The 26,189-nt window shown below is 44.3% G+C and overlaps 1 protein-coding gene and 1 pseudogene across 3 annotated transcripts in view; both read right to left on the bottom strand.

The window, feature by feature from the left end:
* The window catches only part of GAN (gigaxonin), a 62,694-nt gene extending 46,292 nt beyond the window's left edge, over nt 1-16,402 (bottom strand). The window contains exon 1 of one of the 3 annotated variants that reach the window (XM_028502053.2): nt 16,061-16,402. In XM_028502053.2, the coding sequence (XP_028357854.1) occupies nt 16,061-16,227 (167 nt within the window). In that variant the 5' untranslated portion in view covers nt 16,228-16,402. Of the gene's footprint in view, nt 1-15,401; nt 15,473-16,060 lie in introns of those variants that run through there. The other 2 variants (XM_036012260.1, XM_036012259.1) reach the window with 2 other exon arrangements.
* A 2,839-nt stretch (nt 16,403-19,241) lies between these two features.
* On the bottom strand, nt 19,242-19,892 carry LOC118497554 (annotated as a pseudogene).
* Nucleotides 19,893-26,189: the final 6,297 nt, after the last annotated feature.

Here is a 26,189-nt window from a genome sequence, read left to right as displayed (position 1 = left end):
AGAGTACAGGAGACCACAGGGACGTGACAAGTGAATCACTGAGAACTGTGACACAGGCGCTATGCTAAGCACAAAGGGGGCAGAAAGTCGGCTCCCTGGGGAGAGCCGGCAGAGCAGCGGCACCGAGGCGGCGCCTGAGCTGGGTCCCAGCTGAGTATCTGACAGGCACACTTACAATATTTATGGTACACCACGCAGGGCGGTGAGGGCGGGGGCGAGCCGCAAGACACCGAAGTGAAGGGCAGCACATTCGAGAGACGACAGAACACAAGTCCTTTAGGAAAGCCGGAGAGGCGAGCGGAGACAACTCAAGGGCAGAGACAACGCACACGCGGGGAGGGGGAGCGGAGGGGGCCGCCTCCTGCAGGGCCTGCACAGCACACAGATGAGTCTGGGCCTCACCTGAGGGAAATGGGGTTGCTCATGAGGAGCTTTTCTCTCTAATCTTTTTATCCTGAAATAACTTTAGACTTATACAAAAGTTTTAAGGAATTACAGAATTCCTATATACACTTATCTAGCTTCTACTAATATTAATACCTTAAATAATCTTAAATAGTAGAGTCGTCAAAGCTAAGAAATAAGACTGGTGCAATACTATCAAATAAACTATGGACTTTATTCGAATTTCGCTGGTTTTCCCCATCATTTCCTTTATCTGCCCTGGGATCCAACCTGGAGCTCCAAACTGCCGTTAGCTGTGGGCCTCTAGGCTGTGACAGTTCCTCACTCTTTCTTCACCTTGCAAGACCTTGATGCTTTGGTGGGTGCTGGTCAATTATTTTGTCCCTCAGCTTGGGTTTGTTTAATGTCTTACAATTAGACTGGGCTGATGCATTTTTGGCAGAAAGCATAGGCATCACACCAGGGAGACCGTGTGTGTATTCCTGGCGATGTCCGCCTTGGCCCACTTGGCGATGGTGATGACTGCTGGGTTTCTCACGACAAAGTCAGATTTACTCTTTCCCTCTGGTACAGGCAAACATACTGGGAGACATCACTTGAAGATATACAAATATCCCTTCTCTCTTCACACTCTGGCTGGCTAATTTTAGTATCCACTGGTGGATCTTGCCTGCAACAACCATATACTATGGTGTTCAAAGAGTTGTTGAACACCATATGGTGTTCTGTTCTCTTATTCCCTCTGTATTTATTTATTGAAATTCTTCTGTAAGGAAGAGCTATCTCTTCAATCCTATTTCTTTTTTTTTTTTTAAGATTTTATTTATTTATTTTTAGAGAGGGAAGGGAGGGAGATAGAGAGAGAGAGAAACATCAATGTGCGGTTGCTGGGGGTCATGGCCTGCAACCCAGTCATGTTCCCTGACTGGAAATCAAACCTGCGACACTTTGGTTTGCAGCTCGAGCTCAATCCACTGAGCTATACCAGCCAGGTCAACCCTATTTATTTCTTTATTCGTCTTTCATTTATTCATCCCTACACACGTGGATGTTTATTTTACTCTATGGATTATAATGCAATGTTATTGATACTCATTTTCCTGCTCAAATTATTGTAAGTTTGGCCATTGAGAGTTCTTTCAGACTGGCTCCTATGTTCTTTCAGAAAGCCTCAATCTTCTTTAAAGCATCTCCTTACTTTCTGGCAAAAACAATCCAGGTTCGTGGTGTATTTATTTTCTCTATCCCAGTGCCTAAGTCAACCACATCTTCAAAGACAGAGTTTTAAACATGATCTAATTACATTCTGGAAACGCCATTCCGGCGGCAGCAGTGCAGAACTGAGCACGGAGGCAGACAGACCAGTACGAGATCCCACCGTGATTCTCAACCAACAGAGGCTAGAGCATGAGCAGTGACAATGGTGAAGAGCACACAGATTCCAGAGAGCTGAGAGGCTGAACGACAGTCTCAGCATGCATGGGATACTGAGGAGTGAAGGAGGAAGTGATGTCCCTGTGGACTGCCGTGTTTCTTCTGGGGATTCTGGTAGCATAGCACACCCTGCACAGTAAATGGACAAGCCCTGGGGGGCAGAGGGTGCTGGGCCTGCCCGAGGGCAGGTTGGCCATGCAGCAGGCTGTCGGATATGCAGGCTGGGGGCTCAAGAGAGAGAACAAGGCAAAGGCATCTTAGGCATCTTTGGGGTATATGAGATTGTCATGGAGAGAATAGAGGGAGGACAGAAGTTTGTGCAACGTCGGGTACAGGGACAGACAGAGGAGAGCCAGGAAAGCAGACTGTAGGAGGGATGGGCCCAAAGGTGTCGGAGAAGCCTGGAGAGAGTGAATGTCAAGAAAATGGCCAAGCATGTCAAATACAGCATACAAGTCCAGTAAGATAAAACACCTAAAAGCTTTCACTTGGTTCGGTGATTATATTTAGCAAACTTTTAAAGAACAGTTTTAATGAAGCGGTAAGACAGGAGTCTAAATGCAGAGTGAAGGGAAGAACAGAAGGTGAGACTGTGGACAAGATGAACATGCTTCTTTCAAGAATCTTGCTTGCAAAGGAAAGGAAATCATAGAAGACAACACAGAGTTTGTCTGCTTTTAACAGATCCATTCCTTCAACATTTGCACATTTCCTATGTGCCAGGCACTGGAAAAGACTTAAACATACTTTTATGCTACAGGAAAAGGAGCCAGAAGAGAAGGGGAAAAATACAGGAGAAGAACGAGGATGTATGACAGAACAACATCCTAGAAGAAAAGGGAGAAACGGGGAAGGGGGGGGAGGAAGAATGGGGAGGGAGGGCCAGAAGGACTGGCCTTGACTGCCCCTTCCTGCTCCGCAGGAGACCGGCGTGCAGATCCACACATGGCATTTCAACAGCATTTGCAAGCTGATCTTCAGAGTTCAAGTTTTATGCCCAAATTTTTAAATCTAATACTCCGGATCAGTGGTGGACAAACTACAACCCACAGCCTGTGTCTGTATGACCTTTGAGCTAAAAATGGTTTTTATGTTTGTACAAGGTTGTTAAAACAAAAACAAAGAATGTCTGACGTAGACCAGGTGCAGCCTGCAAAGCCTAAAATACGCCTGAACCTTTACCGAACAAGTCCGTCAGACACCGCTCTAAATGTTTTTACAACAACAAACACAAATTTTAAAATCCAGTCTAATAGATGTGCAAAATAGTAACAACTCTGGGAAGTCACTTGCAAAAGTGACAAGGCAGTGGTGACAGACCTGAGAAAAAACATCAGCTATACATTGCCAATTCCAGATTTTCTACTCAGGTACCGTTTTTCAGATACCATTTATCTTTTTATAACCTTTACATGATAAAGCATCTCCTGGACAATAATCTGGTTCCATGTAACAAGAACAAATCTGTTTCTAGCTTCAGAAACAGACATACCCAGGACACGCCTTCCAAAGTCAGTTTACTGGCACCCACAAAAATACAAAGAAAAGAAAGCTCCAAAGTTTTTTTCTAATTTGTTTCAGAAGAAAAGAGAACTGGAAATTAAAATGTCAAATCAGGGAATGATGAAGCAAATTATACGGAACAGCAATATGATGTAATAACAAATAGCCACTAAAAATGATTATGGGCATTATATTGAGATATGAGAGGGCTATGAAATGGCTTCAAGTGAAAAAATGAGCCATAAATAATGTGAATATAGATCACAACTGTAACGATACATTGAGTACCCTGTTCAGAACCAAAAATTAACTTAAGGTGACATAAATAATTAAGCTCTCCTGTGATTTTCCATAAATTTTTATGTAAAAAAAAAAGAGATTCTTAAAATTTCAATCCAGTTCTTGTAATTTTTAAAATAAAGCAGTCAATAAAGTTTATGTCTTAGAAGACAAAGTCTGAAAACAAATGTTAAAAATTTTTAAATGAGTTCAAAGACAGAACCATGATGCAGCAACTTGTGAAGCAAAATTCTTCTACAATGAAACAAGCCTGGTTCCCCGTTCTGGGCACACCCTGACCTTTTGGAAACACACACATAAAAGAAAGATGTTCGTGCCTCGACCTGTCCAACAGTTCCAGATTTTCTACTCAGGTATGGTTTTTCGGATGCTATTCAAGCAAGGCTCCTGCTATAGCCCCGAGACCCCATGCAAATGATCATCTCAAGAGTAAGTCCCTTTGATTTGGGGGCACTCTTACAAGGCTTCTCTCTCCTCTTAAAAACTGCCCTGTACAAATGGCACCAACTACTACAAAAGTTCCATATTTCAGAAGTAGGTCCACCCACTTTCCATTCTCTCCTCCCCAATGTAAAGAGTTAGAAGAAAGGGTTAGGCTTTTTCGAAGGCAGAGAAAGGACAGCTCCTGAATAAATTCACAAAGTGAGCATTCATATGAATTTATTGTTGTCTTTGAATTCATCCTTTCAAAGTAGCTCAGGACAAAGTATTAAGTGAAGGTTAAGAAACTTATCTCTTTTTTCTTTTTAAAGGAAAGTAGTAGGGAAAATAAAACCCCAAGACGAAAAACAACAAGCAGACCGCTGGAACACACCCCCTTTCAGTTCCCTTTAATAAATGAGAGCAGCTCTGCCTCCGCTCCACTTCAGCATCTCTAAACTCAATCTTAAAACCACCTTTTTGCTTCTGGCACCTCCTTAATTTATAATCTACTGTTATAAACTTCTCCAAACAACCTGACGCTGAAAGATGCCTTTCAAAGTGTTGTCAAGGGAACGAATGCTTCCCAGCGAATTCTTTAGTCATGCTGTAACAAAAGCTCTCTCACTGGAGCTACCGCTTCTGAATAAAGAATTTGGTCCTTCTTCTCCCAGGGTTCTTGGCACCAGAAATGGACTTTGTTGGAGCGGACTGTGCCATCTGAAACAGTCCAAAAGTGAAGATTCTCTGGTAGGTGAAACTGTCGTTAGGTGGTTTATTTTGTCCCTCTCCCCCAGCCCTCAATACATAGTCAGCTACAGAGGAAAATGTTGTAGCAAAAAGACTGATCCTGTTTGGAAGCGGTATGTATACAGTGTCCGGAATCCGGATCTGGGGCTTCTTCAGCAGCACTTGCAGACTGCAGCCAACTCAACTCTCTCATGCACAGCATTTCCACTCACGGAGTTAGTGCCTCTGGCCCTAGACATGAAAGATGGGGCTTCAAAAGCCCCCAGTCCTCTGCCTGCTCCATTACTCCTCCCTGAACAGAAGACTGACCCGGGCAACCCTGAGGACACAGTGAAGGCACAAGGCACAGAAGGGAGCCCGTGGGAGGGGGTGACTGCTCTGCAGACTGGAAAAATGTGACAAAGGAAGGGGTATTGGAGCAAGGTCCCAAAAGATGAATATGAATTGATCTGCCAGAAAAGAGCAGGAGATGGAGAAAAGCAGAGAGAAGAAACATGTGCAAACACACACACACACACACACACACTCACACTCACAGATACATGAAGTACTGTGCAGAATTTTCAAGAACTAGAAGAGTATAATTAAGTTGTTTATACAGCAATTGTCACCTCAAGTTTAATGCATCAAAGACAGATTATCTCCCCCACTTTCCTTAAGCAGCCAGGCTCAAAACCTGTTATCTCTTCCTTCTACTTCACGCGCCAGGAGCAGCCGGGTGCTTTCTCCCCTGATCCCGGACACCAGGGACACCAGGACGTGCCTTGCTGGACTAATCTGAGTCTGTCAGCAACTCCAGCCCTGTCCCTCCAATCCTGAGAACAAACAACTTAACTTACCTTCTTCAAGTACATCTCCATTCATCGTACTGGTGCTATTGTTTGCTAATTGAATTTAAAAACTAAACTAACCTGGCACTTTAGAACAGCGATTTTTAACCTTTTTTTGTTTCATGGCACACATAAACTACTAAAATTCTGCGGCAGAGCAAAAAATATCTTTTTTTGCCAATCTGACAAAAAATAGGTATAATTTTGATCCATTCACATTGGATGGTTTATTGTTGTGTTGGCTGTTGTCATTTTTCTATTTGACAGTCTAAGGGAAAAAGGGTCAGTGCCCCTGACTAAATGGTCAGCTACTGCATGCTTTAACAATTCTTGCAGCACACGGGTTGAAAATCACTGCTCTAGAATATTGTTCTTAGCTGCCCACCCATACACACTTCTCACATTCCAACCCAAGCCGCTAGTCTGGTCCGGTCCAGTGTACCCACTGCCGTGAGCACACACCTCATGTTCCCACACATATACCTGTGTCCCACCTGACTGACCCTCCTGGCCCCTCTCTTTCCCTACGCCCCTCCCCCGTACTCCTCCTTCCAAGGTCTTGCTCAGATTCTGTTTCCCCCATGAAAGCTTATGCAACCACCCAAGCAGCTCTTCCTCCTCGGAATCCCCATAGCCAGAAGTATCTACTCAATGAAAACAGCTTTTGTTCCATTCTTTGTTTTTGTCACAATGAAGCTCTAAACTTCGGAACAGGTTCTGTACTTCAGGGAGTCTTCTACACTGTCCCTAATTGAAAGCTCCCAGTAAGTGATGATAAGCATTGTTTACTGGTGATAATGAGGAAGTGGTCTCCTTGGTCTTCCCTTTTCTCACTGACAAGTGCTACCACTAACAACACTCCACTCCCAGCCACTCACTCCAACTCCACCGACAAACCCACATCCAAGGCATCCTTACGTCTTGTCCAAACCACTGCAGAACCCTCCTAATAAGACTACTTCTTCTTAAAGCCCAGCAATGTCTATCCATAACCCTTAAAATAAAGTTTAAACTCTCCCACCCAGACTAAAGTTGGAAGGTTTTTCTGGGTCCCTTTGCCACACCCTGCCAGCTCCCAATACACACCAACAACTCAGAAACGTTGCAGCACAACTTGAACTCTCACTGGGGAGCAGTGTGAGTGCCAGCCTGAACTCAGACTCGAGACCCTGCCGCCTCTCTGCTCCTGTTTCGGGCCCCTCTACCCACTGCTCACCGTCCCATCAGGCTTCCCTGTGCTCCCTCCTCCCGCTTTAGCTCTCTGCTGAAATGGCACTTGCTGTGAGAGGTGCCCCCTTCACCCCGTCCTCCAGTCCACAGCAGCGAGCCCGGCCGTCCCTCGCATATCTGTACTCAGACTCTTCCTGTCTGCCTCCGCTGCAAGCTCCCCTACATGCTGGGGCCCCACCTGCCCAGTGTGTGGCCGTGCCACACGTACCTACTCAAGACAAATGTAGGGAATGAATGGTCGTATTAGGGAACCTAAATCAAGAATCTAAGTTCTCTACTTAAAAAAGCTGTTCCCGTGAATGTGACTTGTCAGGGTTACTAATACAGTAGTGGATGTTCTCTTAGGACTTAGGGTCAAGACGATGGTGCAGGCAGACATGACTCGCCTCTTCGCACAACCACATCAAAATTACAACTAAAATATAGAACAACCATCATTCAGAACCATCAGAAATCAAGCTGAATGGAAGTCTGACAACTACGGAATTAAATAAACCATGTCTGGTAGGAGGGGCGCAGACACACAATGGACTGGTCCCTCACCCACGTGTGGTGGATACAAATTCAGGAGGGATATCTCAGGAGTAAGGAGTCCCAACTCCACACCAGGCCTCTCAGCCCAGGGTTCCAGTGCCAGCAAGATAAGTCCCTGCAACCTCTGGCTGCTAAAACCAACAGGGATTGAGTTGGTGGAAGAAACTGCTGGAGCCCCAAGCAGTTCCTCTTAAAGGACCCACATATGGACTCACCTACTCAGACTCACTCTCTCTGAGCTCCAGAGCTGGGATGGCAGCTTGAAGGACATCAAAGTGAATAGAGGCCACTGTCCATTTTCTAAACCCTCCCCTCATACAGCCAGCAAGCTGGTGCCATATCAGACTCCATCAATGGCACTTCCTGTGAGTGGTGCTCCCCTCACCTAGTCTACAGCAGAGGCTAATACTGTTGGACCTGCCTTGGAGATCCCCAGAAACTCCATTCTACCCAACTTACAGGCCCACCTTGGCTCATGCTTCACACCTTCCTAAAGCCTATCAAACAAGCAACAGCTGGCCTCAGTGAGCCCCAGGCCCGGCACTAGCAGCAGCCAGCCTAGATTCACAGCTTGGCTTTGCCTAGGAATCTCCAAGTCCAGCACAAGTGGCAGCCATCTCAGATTGCTTTATAGCTCAGGCAGGGTGGCCCTGGGCAAAACACAGGTGGAGGCTGACCTTGGCCCACGCCACTTGGGAAACCCCAGGACCAGCACACCCAGTGGACAGCTACAGACCAGTCTGGAGCACCACCACCCTGCCCCTACACAGCTGATCTTTCACAGATGGTAGAGGCTGGTACTTGATGGTCATAGCCAATCCTTGCAGCTGACTGGTCTAGGTAAATCTCATCCACTGGCCTATAATCAAGCCCCTCGTCAACATCAAATAAGGTACCTACTCCATCTGTGATGTCTTACCACACAGTACACATCGATACTTTTAACAATGCTAACCCTTGAACTATAATTTATTGATGGTAAGCACAACCCCACAAGCAGTGATGACATTTCTGAGGACTGTAGTAACAGCTGGGACAGTGGGGAATGTTTTCATAAATGCCCTTCTCACCAATAGGAAAGAAGATGGTAAACAAAGAAAGCACAGCAACTAACTACTCTGTTCCTGCCCTACTGCAGGAGGGGATAAAAAAATGAGAATTTCACTCTCTCCCTGCCAAGAGGAATTAGCATTTCCAGGCAGGGGACACAAAGCTGGTAGCTCTGCTCATACAAGGCAATATATTTAAGAAGCCAGGCAGGAAAATAAAATAGCAGGCAAACAAACAAATAAACCACGCCCAAGGAGAAGTCCCCAATCTGCTACTTTATTAGTGTATACTTCCCAAGCTAGCTCTGGTGTAGAGGAAAGTTGAACGGTGGTGGGAAATTCCTTCTCACCAACCCAATCAAAGCTATGCAAGATGTGGGTCCAGGTGGCCTCCAATTCCACCCCTGAAGTAGCTGTGGGTGATGGCAGGGGGGGAAGAAAACAATGACCAATGACTTCTCTTGCTAAGGAGTCCCACCGTGCCACAGTGCAGCTTTCCTCAAACTTCAGGCTGCTCCCAGGGAAGGAGTGCGCACTACATGTTGGAAGAGATGCATGCTGACCTCATACCAGAGCCTACATGTGGGGTTACCTCCAATTCAGGGGCCGATCGATATAAAACTATGTTTCACAATACTTCTACCCACCTTACCATGTTAACATAAAAATGTTAACAAGCATCACAAGCATCAGCCCTGGCTGGTGTAGCTCAGTGGATTGAGTGTGGGCCTGTGAACCAAAGCATCGCAGGTTTGATTCCCAGTCAGGGCACATGCCTGGGTTGCAGGCCACGTCCCCAGTGGGGGCCACGTGAGAGGCAACCACAGATTTATGTTTCTCTCCCTCTCTTTCTCCCTCCCTTCCCCTCTCTAAAAATAAATAAATAAAATCTTTAAAAAATAAAAAAAGTTTTTTAAAATAAAATAACATACCCCTTCTTTAAAAAAAAAGAAAATCACAAGCATCAAATAGTCTTTAAAATTGTTCCTAAAAAGATATGGAAATACTTAATAGTTGAGAGAATCACAAAGTACCTATGAGCAAAAATATGCATTTAAGGTTCTATAGCCATAGGTATATTAACTCTAAAAATAAAAACATAGGGCCTTTAATTGTTCTATATTCTATTACTTAATAGTCTATTTTTAAAAACCAGTCCCCCCATCTTCCATTTATGATACACTCTGCTTCTCAAAGCTTTGTTGCTTGAAGACTCTTTTATCTGACAAAATATATCACCGAGATGTTATTTTCCTTAAGTATTCTATTTTTCTAATATCTCTAAATAGAGGGGAAAATATAATTTATTCCCACAGCGAAGCAGAGACAGCAAACACTAGATCATCATTTCACATCTAAGTTGCTCTTTGGCAATAAATACTTGAAAGGACTTCACTCTGCTCTTCTGAGCACAGGGATCAAGAGCGCCCGCTGAGCCCTGAAGGGATCTAGCTGGACGCACACCTTTCTGCTCCAAGAGCTACAGCTGTCACCTTTACCTGAGCCTTTGATTTCCTTTCTTCTTTGGACTCATTGTGTCTTAGGAGGCAAAGAACCCATGGGAAGCGCTCAGATTCAGGGTTGCAACCACAGCCTGCCACCTGTCACACCCCACACCCCTGCATCTCCACCCTTAGCCTAGAATTCTAACTTACAAAGTATTCATTTCTATTGCAGCTTCAGTACATAAAATGATAGACTTGTATAAGGGAAATGACTCCTTATTTGACCTAATTATGTTTTCTTTATGGATGATATACAGACCTGAAGCCTCACTTTGATATTATGAGATGAACTGATTAGCAGTTTAAACAATGGATAAGGTGGTTTTATAATCTGGATGCTTAGTCTACATTATGGAAAACTAAATCCTAAGACCCAGTGTTCCTATGTGGAAAAACACTTTGCTTGACTCTCTGAACTATATAAAAATGTACCCTGAGCACATTTAAGAGGACTTGCAGGAGAAAACCCAGGTGTAAGCAGACGTGGGAGTCTAAGGGCGCAGGTGGAAGAGTGAGGACTTACCAGTCAGTGTTCATTAGAACCAGGTATTGTTTCTGTCGCATTACTGTTACTCAAAGTAATCCTCAGGAAAGTCCTACAATAAATCTGAACATTCAATACTTTACTTTATGTTAGAGTCACTAGTCTAACAAGAATTTTATTGATTTGTTTCATCATTTGTAACCTTCCAAAAACCTCTCCAGAGTTAGCGCATTCCCTGCTGCTAACAGTAGCACCACTCTCATGTAAATAAACAAATAATTTTAAGCTGTTAAACTTAGAGCTCCAATTTACAAGTACTTTGTTTCCTTAGAAGCCCAGAGAAAAAATACTTCTCTGATTTTCTGAAACTGAACATACTTCAATATCGCTTTTGAAAAACGCACATAACAACAGGGTTAACTCAAACATAACTGCAAATACTAAAAAAAGGGAAGGAGGAGAAGGGGGTGGGGGAGCCAAAAATCATTTTCAACCACAAGACTGTAAGTCCTTCAGGATGGAGTTCATCTTTTTAAGGCAGTTGTGAAGGATGCCTTACAGTAGGCAGATAAAAAACAAACAAGGCCTAGGTCCATGAAAAGACAATTCAGGCCCAACTTACTTCCCGTCATTGTAAGAGTAGCACAAGAAATAGGTATAGTCCATTTGATTTAAAGGATGCTCAGAATTCAGCAAGGGTCTCAGAACCCAGAGCCTCTACCTTTGTACCCTGAGTACAAAGAAATTTAGCAGGTTACAGTGACTATTCAAAATCCTTTTGACAATCACCTTTCAGAACCACCAAAACGAGCCACACAAAGGGAGGAGGAGAGGCACCCACTAGTGTGTTCCACAGGCCTTTTAGAGAACATGAACTTGCTCCTTTGGCCACATGCATGGGAATCTACAAGAAAGGCAATATTGTAGACCTCAAAGGACTGGGCACTGTTCAAAAAGGAACGCCCCACAAATGTTACCAGGGCAAAACTGGAAGAGTCTATAGCATGTGGTGGGCACTGTAAACACACAAGTTAAGGGCAAGATCCTTGCCAGAGAGTTAATGTACGTACTGAGCACACTGAGCACTCTAAATGCCGAGACAGTTTCCTGAAACGTGTGGAGGAAAACGATCAGAGAAAGAAGGAAGCCCAAGAGAAAAGCACCTGGGTTCAGCAGAAGCCCTGTCTGCTGCGCCCAGAGATGCGCACTGTGTGAGAACCAATGGAAAGGAGCTGCTGGAACCCACTCCCTCCGAATTCATGGCAGGATAAGTGTAAAAACATAAAAATAAAAATAAAAGACCTCTTACCATGAAAAAAAAATCCTTATGACAATCATTTAGGACTTGATATCTATGCAAGGTGACTATAAACTCAAAGTACAAGTGGGAGAAAGGGGACTTGGAGACAAACAGCATGCTCTGCATGTAACAGAGAACACTAATGGACTTTGGTGCCCATAAACTACAGGGCAAATTTCAGGTACCAAAAAAAAAGGATGATAATGTCTATGTTACTGTGAAACTTGGACTCCTACAGAGATCACATTAGACTCCTTAAGTAGTTTCATCAGCATCATCTATGAGTCAAACTTTATATTTAAATGGCAAAACAGGCTCATCAATAATTAGGCCTTGGAACACATCCAGGTTAGCAGCATAAAATAAATGCTGGTTACAAAACAACTCTACGGGGCTGGGCTTACACAGCAGAGTATCCAATCAAGGCGGCCTGCACGACAGGGCACAGGAAATACTTTAATGCCAGGGCATGACAGAACTTAGTGATACAATAAAGCTGTAAGAACGTAAGAACAGAAACAGACTCCTTCTCCACAGCATATACACACAAAACAAAACAAAAACAGCAGGGAGCCACATACTTTAGACTTACAGAGGGGCTCTGCTGTTCATGTAGCTTAACACCCTCACTTTACACATGAGGAAACTAAGTCCCAGAAAAGTTGTCCAATATGACATAGGCTGGATTCTAGGCTCAATGTCTCCACTCCAACCTCATTAGACCAGCTTTCTCTAAAAAACATGTGGGGAGAGGTGCAGCATTGCCATTCTTATTGTTGCCTGACACTTCAAAGGATTCAAAGATCTTGGGAATCTTTTTCTTCTTCACTCTCCAGGACTAAGAGCTAAACAAAACTAGCATTCCAACAGATTCCCCAGAAAACCCAAAATTCTCAAAAGTCAATACAGGATGAGGACCTGTACAGAACCACTACAACATTACTGCAGAATAACAGTGATTCATTTTCAAATCCATTTCACATACACTTCTCCCCAAGCACCACAGCTCAGAAGAGAGAGGAGTCTGAAATCCAGATCAAATCAATGGGGCTGTGCCAGAATCAGAAGAGCCTCAGACATGAAGCAAAGCAAACTTTATCTTTGGTTTGCAATATTCAGAAGAAAGGGGAATTTTCTGTAAGCCTCGGGGAACCTTTCCCAAAAGGTCTCAGGGCTGCTGAGATGAAAGATTCTGTGGGTCGTTACATCCATGAATTCCATTTTATCATTCTCAAAGGTCATCAGCTATGTTTAGATTTAGTTTTCCCCTTAAACTAAAGGGAAGATGTCACTCAGGGATCAGAATGAAGAAAAGCTGGGAAGAGGGCATGCTGGGAAAGCAGCATCCAACTTAGGTGAATGGTGGACTGTGGAAGGCATCTTTCTGCAGCATCTGCATCCCAAGGCTGCATGACAGATTCTATCCAACCTTTTTTCAGGATTGGTTCCTTTTGCTGAGCATACAGAAGCAATACACAAAATTGTTTCCAAACCCTACAACTTCAGAAGCTTATGACAGTTACTAGAACTATGCTTACTATCGACATTAAACAAAACTCAGATTTTTATAAAACTTCAGAGACTATCAAACTTTTAAATAACCAATCCATATATTAATGACATCACAGACCTAAATGCTTAAGCTTCAATAGGGAAAGAAACATCAAATTTTAGAACATACAAGTTTGTTTTGTTTCAATATAAAAAACCCAATGTCATTAGTATTGAAAATGACTAAACGCTTTGTTTCTAAGTAGTAATACTGATTAGTCAAATTGCTTTTAAGTGACCTTGAGATTGATGATTTTAGAAGAACCCCCAAGAACATTCTACCACTTCAATAGGCAAATAAACATAAAGCAATTAGTCACTGAAATAAAACACATACTGACTGATCCATGTTTATCTGTAAAACTTCAAAAATATCTGCCCTACTTACAGCAAAAGATGGTTGAAAATGAGACAGTATGTGAAAGTACTTGATAAGCACTTAAAATCATAACATATTGTATATAAGTCAGTAAGTAGTAGAGTTTACACAAAGAATAGTTAAATATAAGTAATGCTGCAAGTGGGTATGGTAATTGAGTAGCAGACAAGATGTCATTAACATGGCATCTAATTTTAGTTCAATCATTAAGTACTAGTAACCTCATCATAAGATAATTCACTAAGGCCCACTGAACCCCATTTCTTATTTGGAAAGGAACAGAATTGGAGTAGAAATCTTAACTCCTTTTTGGCTCTGCTACCTTGATTAGTAATATTTCACACCTAAATTATTGCTATTCTATAAGTAAGTAGCATTTCACATAACTAAACATTCTCATTGTGTGCTACCACATCATGGGTGAATACCACACCTTTCCCCATTCAACAGATATACAGCAGTGAATGCTAAGACCTTTTACAGACCTATGTGCAGACCTGTGACACATTCAAAGAGCTATTACATTCTCCTTCACAGCGTGGGTCAAAGATCAAATGAGATGAAGACATTTTGTCCCTCATTTATCAGACTAGTGAGCTGAAGCCGAGATTGTCATCTGCCAGCAATGCACAGCTGCAAGAGTAAAAGCTGGAAGGAGAAAACAGGTCCCATGCTCTTCTCAATCAGGATGTAACTGAGCGTCTGAAATGGAAACATAACAGAGCCAACCTTCTAATATCCAATCAGCTGTGCTACAAAAGCAGGCAGCCACTCATTTATGTTTGCTAGACCATTAGGCACTTTCTTTCTGGCTATCAGGGACACAGCAATGAACAAAAGAAAAATCCCTGGCTACACTGACCTTACACTGTGGTTGGGAAAGATCAACAAAGTAAACGAGTAAGATATAGGCTATATCATAGTGGCCAGTGCTATACAGAAAAATAAAACATGAAAAGATAGAGAGCAGGTGTTTGGGGATTTACACTTTTCTTTTAAGCTTGCTGGACGCCACTTAAAGAACTACAACAATAATGCATCTAGAGTAGTTTTCCTAAGCATTTCCCCAAAGAGGGAACACTTTGGACACCAGGAAGACTCAGGCCTACTGATTCCGGTTTGAGATTGATTGCTCAAACCTCCAAACCGCCAGCTCTGAGCTGTCATATTGGTGATCTAAATCCCCTACTAATAAAGATTCCCACCACAACACCACCTTTAAATCCAGAGTGCAAAGTGATTTACAAAAGAGAGCCAGAAGTTACAAGAGCATTTGAACTGCTTCTGAGTTAGGGCAGATGTATCCTAATATTAAGGTCAAAATGCAGTTGGTATGATGAGCTCTGCTAGGACAAAGCACTAAGAATGCAGTACGCATCATTTTGCTTTTTCTGACCTGTCAATTCTAGTGACATTCTCTACTATCAGCCTATATTTAACCAGCTTACTAGGCAGTTTCTCCAGCTTTTAGATTTTTTTTTTTAAAGAGCAACCCGGTTGCGAGAAACTTGCTATAAGAAAAGTTAATAGCGCCCTGCAAGATCTGATACACTTCGTTAGGTACTAGCTCATCAACCTTTAACCAGGTTAGTTGAGGTGACTAATCAGGTTAAGTTTTGTTTCACTGAAGTTCTAAAATGCTCTCCGAGTCACTAAACTCTTCTGGTCCTCCCGTTGTAACTGCATCCTGAGAATTACAGCAAGTCTTAAAATTCGGGACAACTTACTTTAACGTGTATCTATAATGCACAGCCCTTCTTTTAAACGGAGTTCCCACAAGGGAGTGGAAAAGACACATTTGACAAGAACTTCAGCCTTGGGATCGGATCGCCTATCCCAAGGAGAAGATACAATACAATACAATACAATACAATGCAATACAATACAATACAATACAATACAGGTTTCCCTCTGCCCACACCGGTCTGGATGTTGTTTGGCCCCTCCGCGGGAGGAGCGCTACCGGCCCGTACCCCGCCGACTGCGCGTCGATAGGAGGCAGGCTAACAGCCCGCAAACTTCAGCGGAGGGGGTGGCTCTTCTCGGGCGCGGCCCTGCCCTGCTCGTCCAAGCGGGTCCGGAGCCAGTCCTGGTCGGCGCTTGGGGGCCCCCGGGGCTCTGAGGCCTGGGCCAGCGCCAGGCTGTGGGAATCAGAGGAGAGAGGGCCGAGGGACTGCAGCCCGGGTCCGGGGTCAGCTCCAGGGGGGCAAGGGTCCTGTGGGCCGGACTCGAGGGTGGGCGAGGCCACAGGAGCTGTCCTGGGAGCCCCGCAGAGAGGTCGGCCAGGAGGGACCCCAGCAGCGGGGGGCGGTAACAGGAACTCTGGTGCCACGCCCGGCCCGCCCCGCCCCCGGAGCAGCGTAGTACCGCCCGACCCCCTCCTCACCTGATGTACGGGCTGGCTGCCGCCAAGATATTCTTCTGAACGGGGATCTCCTCCCCGTCGAGGACCAGGTGCGCGTCGCAGAAGCGGGACTCCTCGCGGAAAGAGCTGAGCGCTCGCAGCAGGCGCGCGGCGTGCTGCGGGTCGGACACCGCGCTACCCTCGGCCATCGCAGCGCCCGCTAGTCACCGGCCGGTCCCGCTCCCGACGTAGCCACGTCGGGCCCCTTGAGCCGTCCGCGTCCGACGCGCGGCCCGCTGGCACAGCCCGCGCGCGCGCGCGCCCGTTTGGCCCAACTATCAGTGATCCCTGAACAAGCGGAGCCCCCGAAACGCGCCTGCGCCATCCGCGGCAAGAGGGACTGGTACCTTTAAGGAGCCGCGGTATTACGTCATTTCTGCGCGACGCCTCCCCGCCCGCAGTCGCCGGAAGCGGCGAGTCAGAAGCCTTGGTATCTGTCAGACCCTCCCGGCCCGCCCCTGCGCAGCCAGGGGCTGTCCACAGCAAGAGTGATCGCTGCGGCGTGGGAGGTGTGCGGGCCGCCGGTGGCTTCTGGAGCCCCGAGTCTCGGCTGTCCCATTCCCTTGCTGTTTGACCTGGGTGCGGTGCCCATCCTCCATTTCTCCGTCTGCAAAGTGAAGGTGATAACTTCTCCGTGGTGTGGACTCACGTGAGATAACGCCTGTAAGCAAGGGCTCTGTAGGTGTAGCTTTCCTTAAGTATGAGAGAAAAACCGCTTCCCAGGTAAGGGCAGCGACGCGAGCAAACAGGGTCTGGAAAGAGCGTTTTTTCGGTTACGGCCTGGGGAGGAGATGGAGCAGATGAAGTTGAAGGAATAAATGGCAGATTTCAAATTTGTCAGGTCCTCCTTGGCTGTGGTAAGGGGCTGTCCTAATTCCGGTAGTTAGGTACCATGGAAGGGCTTTGAGTAGGGGGCTTTTATAGAGATCACTCAGCCGCTGCATGGAGAAGGGGTGGGGGTGGGGAGGGTGCTAAAAGCAGAGTGGTGCTTAAATATTGCAGTACTCGATGGAAGAGAATGGTGGTCTGGATGGAAGGGTGATGATGGAGGTGGACAATAGTGGATGGCTTTAAAAGAATAGACACAATTGTGAGCGAGGGGGGGTGCCTAGGATAATGTTCTGGGTTGAAGAAACTGCATGGATGTTGGTACCTTTGAGCAAAATAGGAAACGCTGAAGGGTTGGAAGATGGAGAGGCCAGACGGTGCAGTTGTGAGAGGAAGCAACCCTGGGTCAGTTTAGCCTACGGGGCAAGCCCTATGCCATCTGAGGTTTCCCGGGAGGATGTTAAGGGCACATGGGAATGTGGAATGTAACCACCGTATTAAGTACAAACAGGTACTCAATAAGCGTCTAAAGAAATAGCAGTTTTATGAGGACCAGGGCCCAGAAGAATGTGATCAACATTCCAGATAAGGCAGGATGCGGTTTTCACTGGATCAGCTCAGTCCTCCTTCAGCCAAAGTCTCTGATAAGGTCTTGGATCTTTACCCTGAACCAGCCAAAGCTTTGGAGTCACTGGCAGGAATCAGAGTATATAACTCTGGTAGAGTCACTGGCCGAATAGGAGGATATTATCGGTGGAAAGTCCAGGCATTTCTAGTCCCTTCTTCAAAGGCAGCTCAGTATTTATGGGAGAAATGATAAAAAAGTTTAGGTTTGACTTCAAACAAAAGGAAGGGATGGAGGGAAGCAGATGGAGATATAGGTGAATCAAGAGTGGCTCTGAGTGACTAATTGTTAAAGCCAGGTTATGGGTACATGGAGATTGGTTGTACTAGTCTCCGTATTTTTGTATATGTTGTAAAATGTCGTTAAGTTAAAAAACAAGCAGCCCAAGTGTTTCTTCCCCATGATACCTGCCCAGTATCCTAGGGAGCAGTAGACACTCCTTTCTCCAAGTTGTTGCTGTAGTTTGAACATTTCTCTGGGAGTAAACTTATTGTAATGAGTTTATTTATCCATGGCATCTGCTAGCTTGCATATTTTAGTGTGTCTCCATTCTCAAGTGCCAAGCAGTGCTCAGTGAATGGTAGATGGATAGAGGGATTAAAAATGTGGGTGCTCTCCCTCTTTGGAGCACACCTGCGCCTTCCACTTCCCCCTCTTCTTCCCCTTCTTCTTCTGCACCTGTGGGTGCATTGTCTTCGCCTTCCTGTCTCCTGAGTTCCAAGGGCCCTTCTTTTACTTACATAACTTGTTTCCCGAGCCTATGCAGACCAGCTGTCGCACTTCTACTACCTCTGTAACTTTCTAAATAAACTTGATCTTATAATTTGTAAAGTAAATTGTGACTACCAGACACTTAATAAATGTTTTCAGCCTGGCTGGTGTGACTCAGTGGATTGGACACTGGCCTGCAAACCAAAAGGTCACCAGTTCAAGTCCCAATCAGGGCACATGCCTGGGTTGGGGGCCAGGTCCCCCCCAACTGGGGGCGTGGGACAGGCAACTGTTGCACTCTCACACAGTGATGTTTCCCTCCCTGTCTTGTCTCATGCCCTTCCCCTCTCTCTTTGAAAAAAAAATAAACTAAATAAATGTTTTCAGAATTGCAGTCTCTTTTTAGTTTGTCTTTTGTGATCTTTCTCAGCTTGGGGTCAACAATGACAGAGTTCTCTACACCTTGTAGACATTTGATAAATAATTGATTCGTTGCTGGGAATGCTGGTCTACTCTTCACATGTCAGAGGTTTCAAAACAAAACAAAGAACTCAAATAACAGAATCACCCTGAGGTAACCAGTTATCCCAGAATGGGAGTGTTGCCTCAGCTGAATTAATTGGAGGTAAGTGGGGATTAGTCAGGCAGGCTCTTCCTGGTAGGGGTGAACCTTGTCTGGTGTTTTGACAGATGGAAGGAACGGCAGGATCTGGGCAGCGGGTTGTAAACAAACCAGCGTCCCTCAGGGGACAGGTAGTTGCTGTCTTGAGAGGGTCACCAATGCAACAGGCAAGCTGATCAGCAGAACCTGCATATGCTTTCAGGACTACCTCACTGTTGGCAGTGGCCCCAACCAGCCCGCCTGCCTGAATAACTCATATTCAGTTCAACGTGACTTTCAGGGAACCTCCAGCCACTTTTTCATGGCAGAGTCCCCATGCTGTGCCATGCTCATGCCTTCCGTGCTGCACTGACTTCATTGCACTGTCATCGACGGGTTTAGAAGTTGGTTTGTGAGCTCCTCCAGGGCACTTAGTAGGTGCCCTGTGATGCCTTCACATAGGTAGAGGTAGCTGGTTGGGGAATTGAGCAGGGGAGGTGGGATCACAGGGAGCTGAAGGTCTCAAGTGGGAGGCAGCTCCTCAGCTAGCTGGTTGCACCAGTGGATAAGGGCCCAGTGGTGCCAAATCCAGTGATTTTTCAAGAGATGTAAAAATTCAGATTCACATGTCAAATGTCCCAGTTTTTCTGTTTCTTTTTTTTTTTTAATTTTTAAATTTTATTTTATGTGCAAAGAGTCATTCTGTGGTAAGGTAGATGTCTTGAATGACCCACTCACAGAAGTTCACTTAGTCCAACTTCATGAAGCCTGTACCCTTCAAGTACTGATGGAAACACTAGCGGCACATAGAAGGCTGTGCTTCTGGATCAGGCCCTGCGCGTTTCAGCAGGGTTCTCCGCACGAGGAGTACCCTGGCCCAGTTTTCTCAGATGGCTCCAGTAGAGCTGCTGGTGACCCTCTTGCTCTCTGCTGCAACCCGAATGCCCCAGTTTTCCAACATGAGCCACTAATTCCATTTGAGAAGCGAAGATGCAGCCTAAATCTGGCTTTAATTCATTTTCAGAGCTAACCAGAAGCCCATCTCGTTTTATTGAGGGAGTTAACAATCAAAAGTATGCTAGGCTCTCAATAAAACTTGTTGAGCTGAACTCAGGTGCCCCAAGAAAACTCATCCTGCTGCAATAGGCAAGGAAGAGGGTCCAAATGTGGGAAGAAGACGGGGGTGGGACCTACCCTTCCGTCAGCTGTAGGAGCCACTCCTGATTGGGCAATGGACTGTTTATCCTTTCTTGATATTGCTCAAACTGAGCCAGCCTTGGTATTGTTTATGACCGTCAGAATGGTATATTTGGTGCTATTGTCTCTCTACATTCCATAGATACCAGTTATTGTGAAACATATAATCTGAGAGATCCGATATCGTCCCAGCAGTTTCAGTCTCTGATGACTATAACTGTTCCCTTCTGGTTTAGAGGCTAAATAGGCAGTTGGAAGAGGACTTACGTTGTTTGTTTTTGGTCTGAAGATTAAAAAAGAATATTCAGGGATATTAATAGTAGTCATTCATTCAATAGATATTAAGCACCTACTATATGGTACACACTTCAGACAGCGATGGTGAAAACATAGTTACCTCAGTGATATCATCGTGGAGGTTTTTACTCTGCTTTTCTGACCATGTATCAATTTTTTATACTCAGAAAAAATAAGAAAACAATTTCCACTTGCAAAAAGGAGAAAAAAACAGATTTGCTTTGCTTTCAAAAGTGATCCTGTGAAGAGAAGAATCACTTTGGGGCTTGGGACTTTATCTTTTCATAAGTGTTAGGAAGAGGAATGGGAATCCAGTAAAAGAACTAATACAAAAGGAAAAAAATGAATAGTTTGAAAGCTCTTTAGAAGCCATCTAATCCAGTGGATTCATTTTATTCAAGAGAATACTGAAGTAAGATGAGCAAACAGCTTGGTCAAGGTCATACATGTGACCTTGTCAGGCAGAACAGACAGGCCTAGAGTTTCTGCCTTCCAGCCCTGTGAGCTTTTCTATTACACCAAGTTGACTCTTCGTAAACATCAGTTTGGTTGAAGCAGTCTCTTCTGATTCATTTTAAGACGGTCTTCAAATATTTTATTGCGTAAATCTGTCATTTATCCAAATCTATATATAGCTCCTTTCTGAAAGTCTAAGCTCTTCCAAATTGCTGAGTCAGAGAACATCTCAGTATTTATAACTCTTGAGTGTTGCTTCTATATGTTTATACAGTATTCGGAAGTGTCTCAGAAACCAGTGAACTAATTAAGTTGTAATGAAGATAGTGACTGTTTCTTTCTAAATCCGCGCTATACTCCCCAGCAACCAGCAGAGTGCCTGACACACAGTAGGTGCTCAGTAAGTATTTGCCAAATGATTAAATGTTAATGGGTAGGAGAACTGGGATTTTTCTGTCCGTAAGGGACTACTTATGATATTGTTTTCTGTAAGTCCCCACTGAACTCCAAGCTCGTATGGCCAACAGCCTACCTGACATATTCAGTTGAATATCTAATAGATACCTGCAACTTAACATATCAGAGATAAATTCTGATTTTACCCCTTAAACCTAATCATTCTGCAAATAAATGGCAGCACCAAAGAACAGAAACTTAGGGATGTTCTTGACCTCTGTCTCTCACACCTTTCATCCAGTTCCCCAGCAAACCCCACAGCTCTTCCTACAGACTGTCTCCCGAATCCAGTCTTGTCTCACAGCCTCCACCAGGACCACCCTGGGCCAGACACCAACTAACTCTATCTGGGCTCCTGAGTAGGCTCCTAGCTGCTCTCCCTGCTTCTCCTCTTTCCCCCTTATGGGTTCTTGCTCCCCATAAATTAATTAGATCAAGTTGCTTCCCAGTGTAAAAACCTCCAATGGCTTCCCACTAAACGGGGGAAAAATCTTAAGTTCTTACCATGCCTTACAAAGTCCTGTGTGATCTGGCCCTGCACTTCCTCTGTGACCTCACTTCCTAGCACACTCCTCTGCCTCAGGGTACACTAACCAAACTGGCCTTTTTGCTCTTCCTCGAGTAGGCCTTGCATATGCCCACCCTGGTTTCTCAGCCTGGAGGTTTCTTTCCTCATTCTTGTAGGTTGTTCTTTCCTTCTACTTAGAGCTCAAATGTCACCTCCTCAGAAAGTTCACTTATTCTCCTGTATAATGGCTCCCTTTAACCTGCTTTATTTTTCTTCACTGCATTCAATCACTGCCTAAAATTATACACGTTTATTTGTGTATTGTTTGTCTCCTTAGACTATAATAGAGGTTTCATGAGGTCTGACAGGAGCTTCCTAGTTTATTTATCACTGTATCCTCAGCCTTTAAAGCAATGCACAGAATATAGTATGTACTCAATAACTACATACTTACAGGCAGGAAGGAAATCTTACTTGATGCTTTCATCCCTTGCTGTCTAACCTGACATTGCCATCTTGGTAGAAGATGAATTATCAAGAATGATTCAAAGGACCAGCAATGAAACTTCCAAACCTTCAAAGGTTACCGTGCAACATCTCTGGGCATTGATTGCCCCAATAATTTCTTTCAAACTAAGTCCAGTGCAAGACACTGTATTTTCCTTCTTCAAGGTACACCATTTTGCACTTGTACCCTGTAAATTTGTTTTGGGTATTGTATGTTGTTTATGTACCTGAAATCATGTAAAAGATACTGAATTTTTGTCCTTCCCCCTAGATTTCTAGCCAATACACTTAAACCTGTTTAAATGTCTGTGAAGTCATGTGAATTTCTTTAATTCATTGGATTTCCTTGCTGCCTCCTCCCCAGGTCTCTTTCCTCCATCTTTGGAGACTCTGGTTACCTTACTCCACTTCTTCAGCTTCTCCCTCTGAAAAACTGGGATAATCACAGTCACTTCTAGAGAGTGGTTGTGGACATTAAATGAGAGGGTACTAGTGAAGCTCTGATGACAGGGTCTGGCATATAGTAGGCGCTCAATAAGTGCTGAGTGTTGTTATGGTTATTATCGCTATCATCACCACAATCATCATCCTGGTTTTTAATGGCATCCTTGCCCAGCTCAGGAATTATTAGCTTCCAGTTGATTTTCAAGTTAAAAGTCTAGTTTCTCCTCTACAATCAGGGCCCCACCAGCTACATCCTCTCTGGGTCTAGGTTGACAACGTCACTTCTTGTTTCACTCTGACATTAATGCTGGGCTTCAGGTGAACTTCATTTTCTGACTCCATCCGACATTTAAATTCCCTAGTCTAGCTCTTTAAACATCCCATCCTACTCCTTTTCTTTCTTGTTCCAACCTTTAATTTTAACATTTAAGTTCATCTGATATTTTCTGAAATCTGTTAAGCCTCTTTGGCCAGTAAGTTTTGCAACTAATTAATATTTAAATATGTTTTTTGTGTCTCAAAAATCTTTATTGAGATACATAGTAAAGTGCGCAGCTCAATGAACTGTTCCATGCGGAAATCGCCAGGTGACTCACAGATCGGCATAAGGAGCATTTCCGGTAACCGAGAAGGCTCCCGCAGGCCTGTTTCCAGTCAATACCTCCCAGAGGAAACCACTGTTCTGACTTCTATTGCTATTGATTAGTTTTTTCTGTTCTTGAACATTTGCATTTAGCTTTTTTCACTCAATACGATGTCTTTGAAATTTTTCCATTTTGTTGTTTGTAACAATAGTTGGTTCTTTATTACCATGACCATACCATTGTGCAAATGTGCCACAATTTATTTATCTATTTTTCTGTTGATGGATATTTGGACTGTTTCCAGTTTGTGGCTATTATAACAAAGCTGTTATGAACATTCTTAAACAAGTCTTCAGGTGGATATATGCGCTTATTTCCCTTGTGTACGTGCCTGAGTTCAGTCCCAGGTCATAGGGTGAGCATATGTTCAGCTTTAGCAGATACTGCCGAGCAGTTTTCCAGAGTTTTTGTACCAAATTATACCCCCAACAGACATGTATAAAAGTTCCAGTTGCTTCAAATCCTTAAGTAATAGGTTGTGTCAGTCTTTTAGTTATCCATTCTGGTGAGCAGGTAGTGATATTTTGTTGTTGTTTTTAAAGATTTTATTTATTTACTTTCAGAGAGAGGGGAAGAGAAGGAGAAAGAGAAAGAGAGAAAGAGCAATGTGTGAGAGACACATCAATGGGTTGCCTCCCACACACCCAACAGGGGGCCTGGCCTGCAACCCAGGTGTGTGCCCTGACCAGGGATCGAACCAGCATCTCTTCAATTCTCAGACTGGCGCTCAATCCACTGAGCCACACCAGCCAGGGCTCTTGTTGTTTTAATTTGAATTTCCCTGATGAGTCATAATGTTGAGCACCTTTTCATATGATTTTTGACCACTTGGATAGCTTTTTAAAAAAATACTTGTTCAAATTTTACATCATTTTGAAAAATTGGATATCAAACTGATTTTAGTAGGAGAAACACAAATTTCTTCTCTTAATTTGTGGTTTGCCTTTTAAATCTCTAAATGGTGTCTTTGATGAACAGACATTCTTCATTTTAATGAAGTTTGATTTATCGACTTTCTCTTTTATGGCGAGTGCTTTTCATGTTCTGTTTGGAAGTCTTCTCAATCATGATAATATTCTCCTATGCTTTCTTCTAGAAGCTTTGCTGATTCACTTTAACATTTAGGACTATGACCCAACTCAAATACATGTATTTTTTTTTTTAAAAATCCAGCTCAAAACTCATTTAACAGGGTTTTAAAATACCTATCATATGCCAGGCACTTATGGTAGAACAAAAGCAATTAGAGTCAACATTTAAAGAACATATTGGGCAGTAGAGGAAAGGGGGAGGCTTGCACATAAACAATATCTCGAAAGTAGTAATTTAGTTGGAAAATGTGATATGGCCTAATTATTCAAACACACTGCCTGGAGTCATTTCCTCTTCACACATAGGCAGATGGATTCCATTTCCTACATGCCAGTGACCCTTTCTTTCTCACCCTTCATTGGTCCCCCATTTCCTCCAGGTAATATCCAAGCTTCTTGTGCCTGGCATGTGAGGTGTCCCACCACCTGGCCCCCCTCACTCCTCAACCTCCTCTTCTAGACCCACTCCGACCTCCATCCAACACCCTCTGCACACACCCACCTGAATTCCTGAACAGAGCGAGCTGTTCATCCCGCCAGCTCTTTGAATCTGCTCTCCCCTCTACCTAGGCTCCTTCTCCCATCACTTTGATGCCTGGAAATCTCCTCACCGCTCCAGGACCACCTCTGCAGAGCCTCACTCAGTTTCTTTCTATCTCACTGTTTGTGCCTTGAAATCTACCTCTGGAGCCACATTGCTGGGTTTGACCCCTGCTTCTGTCATTTTCCAGCTCTGTGACCCTGGGCATGCTACTTAAACTGCCTAAGTCTCAGGTTCCTCACTGGAAATAACTGTGGTTCCTGCTGTCTCAGGTTTTGTGCAGAATAAGTGAGATTATCCAGGTACAATTGTTTAGCACAGTGTCTGGCACATAGTAAGGGGCTCAGTAACTGTCTGCTTAAAAAATAGTTATAACCATCATACTAATGACTTATCAGCTAACATAACTGGTCTTTTCATTAGACTGGGTGTTCTCTTTAAATCAAAGAGCACTTCCTTAATTTTTCCACAATTGCCCCTGCTAGTAGTACCCACTTTTGGGGTTCTTAGTGTAGTCCCTGGCACAGGAAGCTTTATGTCCATCACCTTAACGGATCTTTACAGCAACCTACAAGATAAGTACTAGGATCTCCATGCTACGGCTTTAAGAAACTGAGGTTCTGAGAGGTGAAACTCTGCCCCATGCCCCTCAGCTGGCTCGGGGAGAAGCCGGGACCTTGACTCCTGCTTCACTGCAAAGTGTGTGAGCCACTCACTATGAGTCCCTGCCTGGCGCCTACACAGTGAGTTCAGAACACATTTGGTAACTAGAACTAAGTCTAACGAACCCAGAGCCTACCCAAATCTGGGGAAAGGAACATGGGCTCGTCTGTGCTGCCAAGGTTCTGAATGTGGCCCTGACAGGCCAAGCAGCCCGAGACGAGACCCTTCTGGCAAACAAACAGCATCTAGAGCAGGTGCTTTCAACTTTTCCCTCTTGGGAAACGGTGGTTTCAACATCAATAATTTATACTTTGCGACTTCAAGGCGTGCTCTTTAATTGACACAATGCTACCTTTCCAGAGGAACAGGTTGTCACTTTTCACAAAATTTGTCCTATTTAAATGAAACTTTATTTGTTGTCTAATTACCTACCATTTCCTTTACTGCCATATTACAGTCCCAGGCTTTTAAGATGCTGTGCCAAGAGCCTTAGGAAGATCACCTTCCAACAAAGTCTGGAACCCTGACCTCTCTGGCCCAGG

This window comes from Phyllostomus discolor, chromosome 12, assembly GCF_004126475.2.
Source record: "Phyllostomus discolor isolate MPI-MPIP mPhyDis1 chromosome 12, mPhyDis1.pri.v3, whole genome shotgun sequence".
Taxonomy (NCBI): domain Eukaryota; kingdom Metazoa; phylum Chordata; class Mammalia; order Chiroptera; family Phyllostomidae; genus Phyllostomus; species Phyllostomus discolor.
The sequence above is the reverse complement of the archived record's forward strand: the minus strand, read 5'-3'. Positions and strand labels throughout refer to the sequence as shown.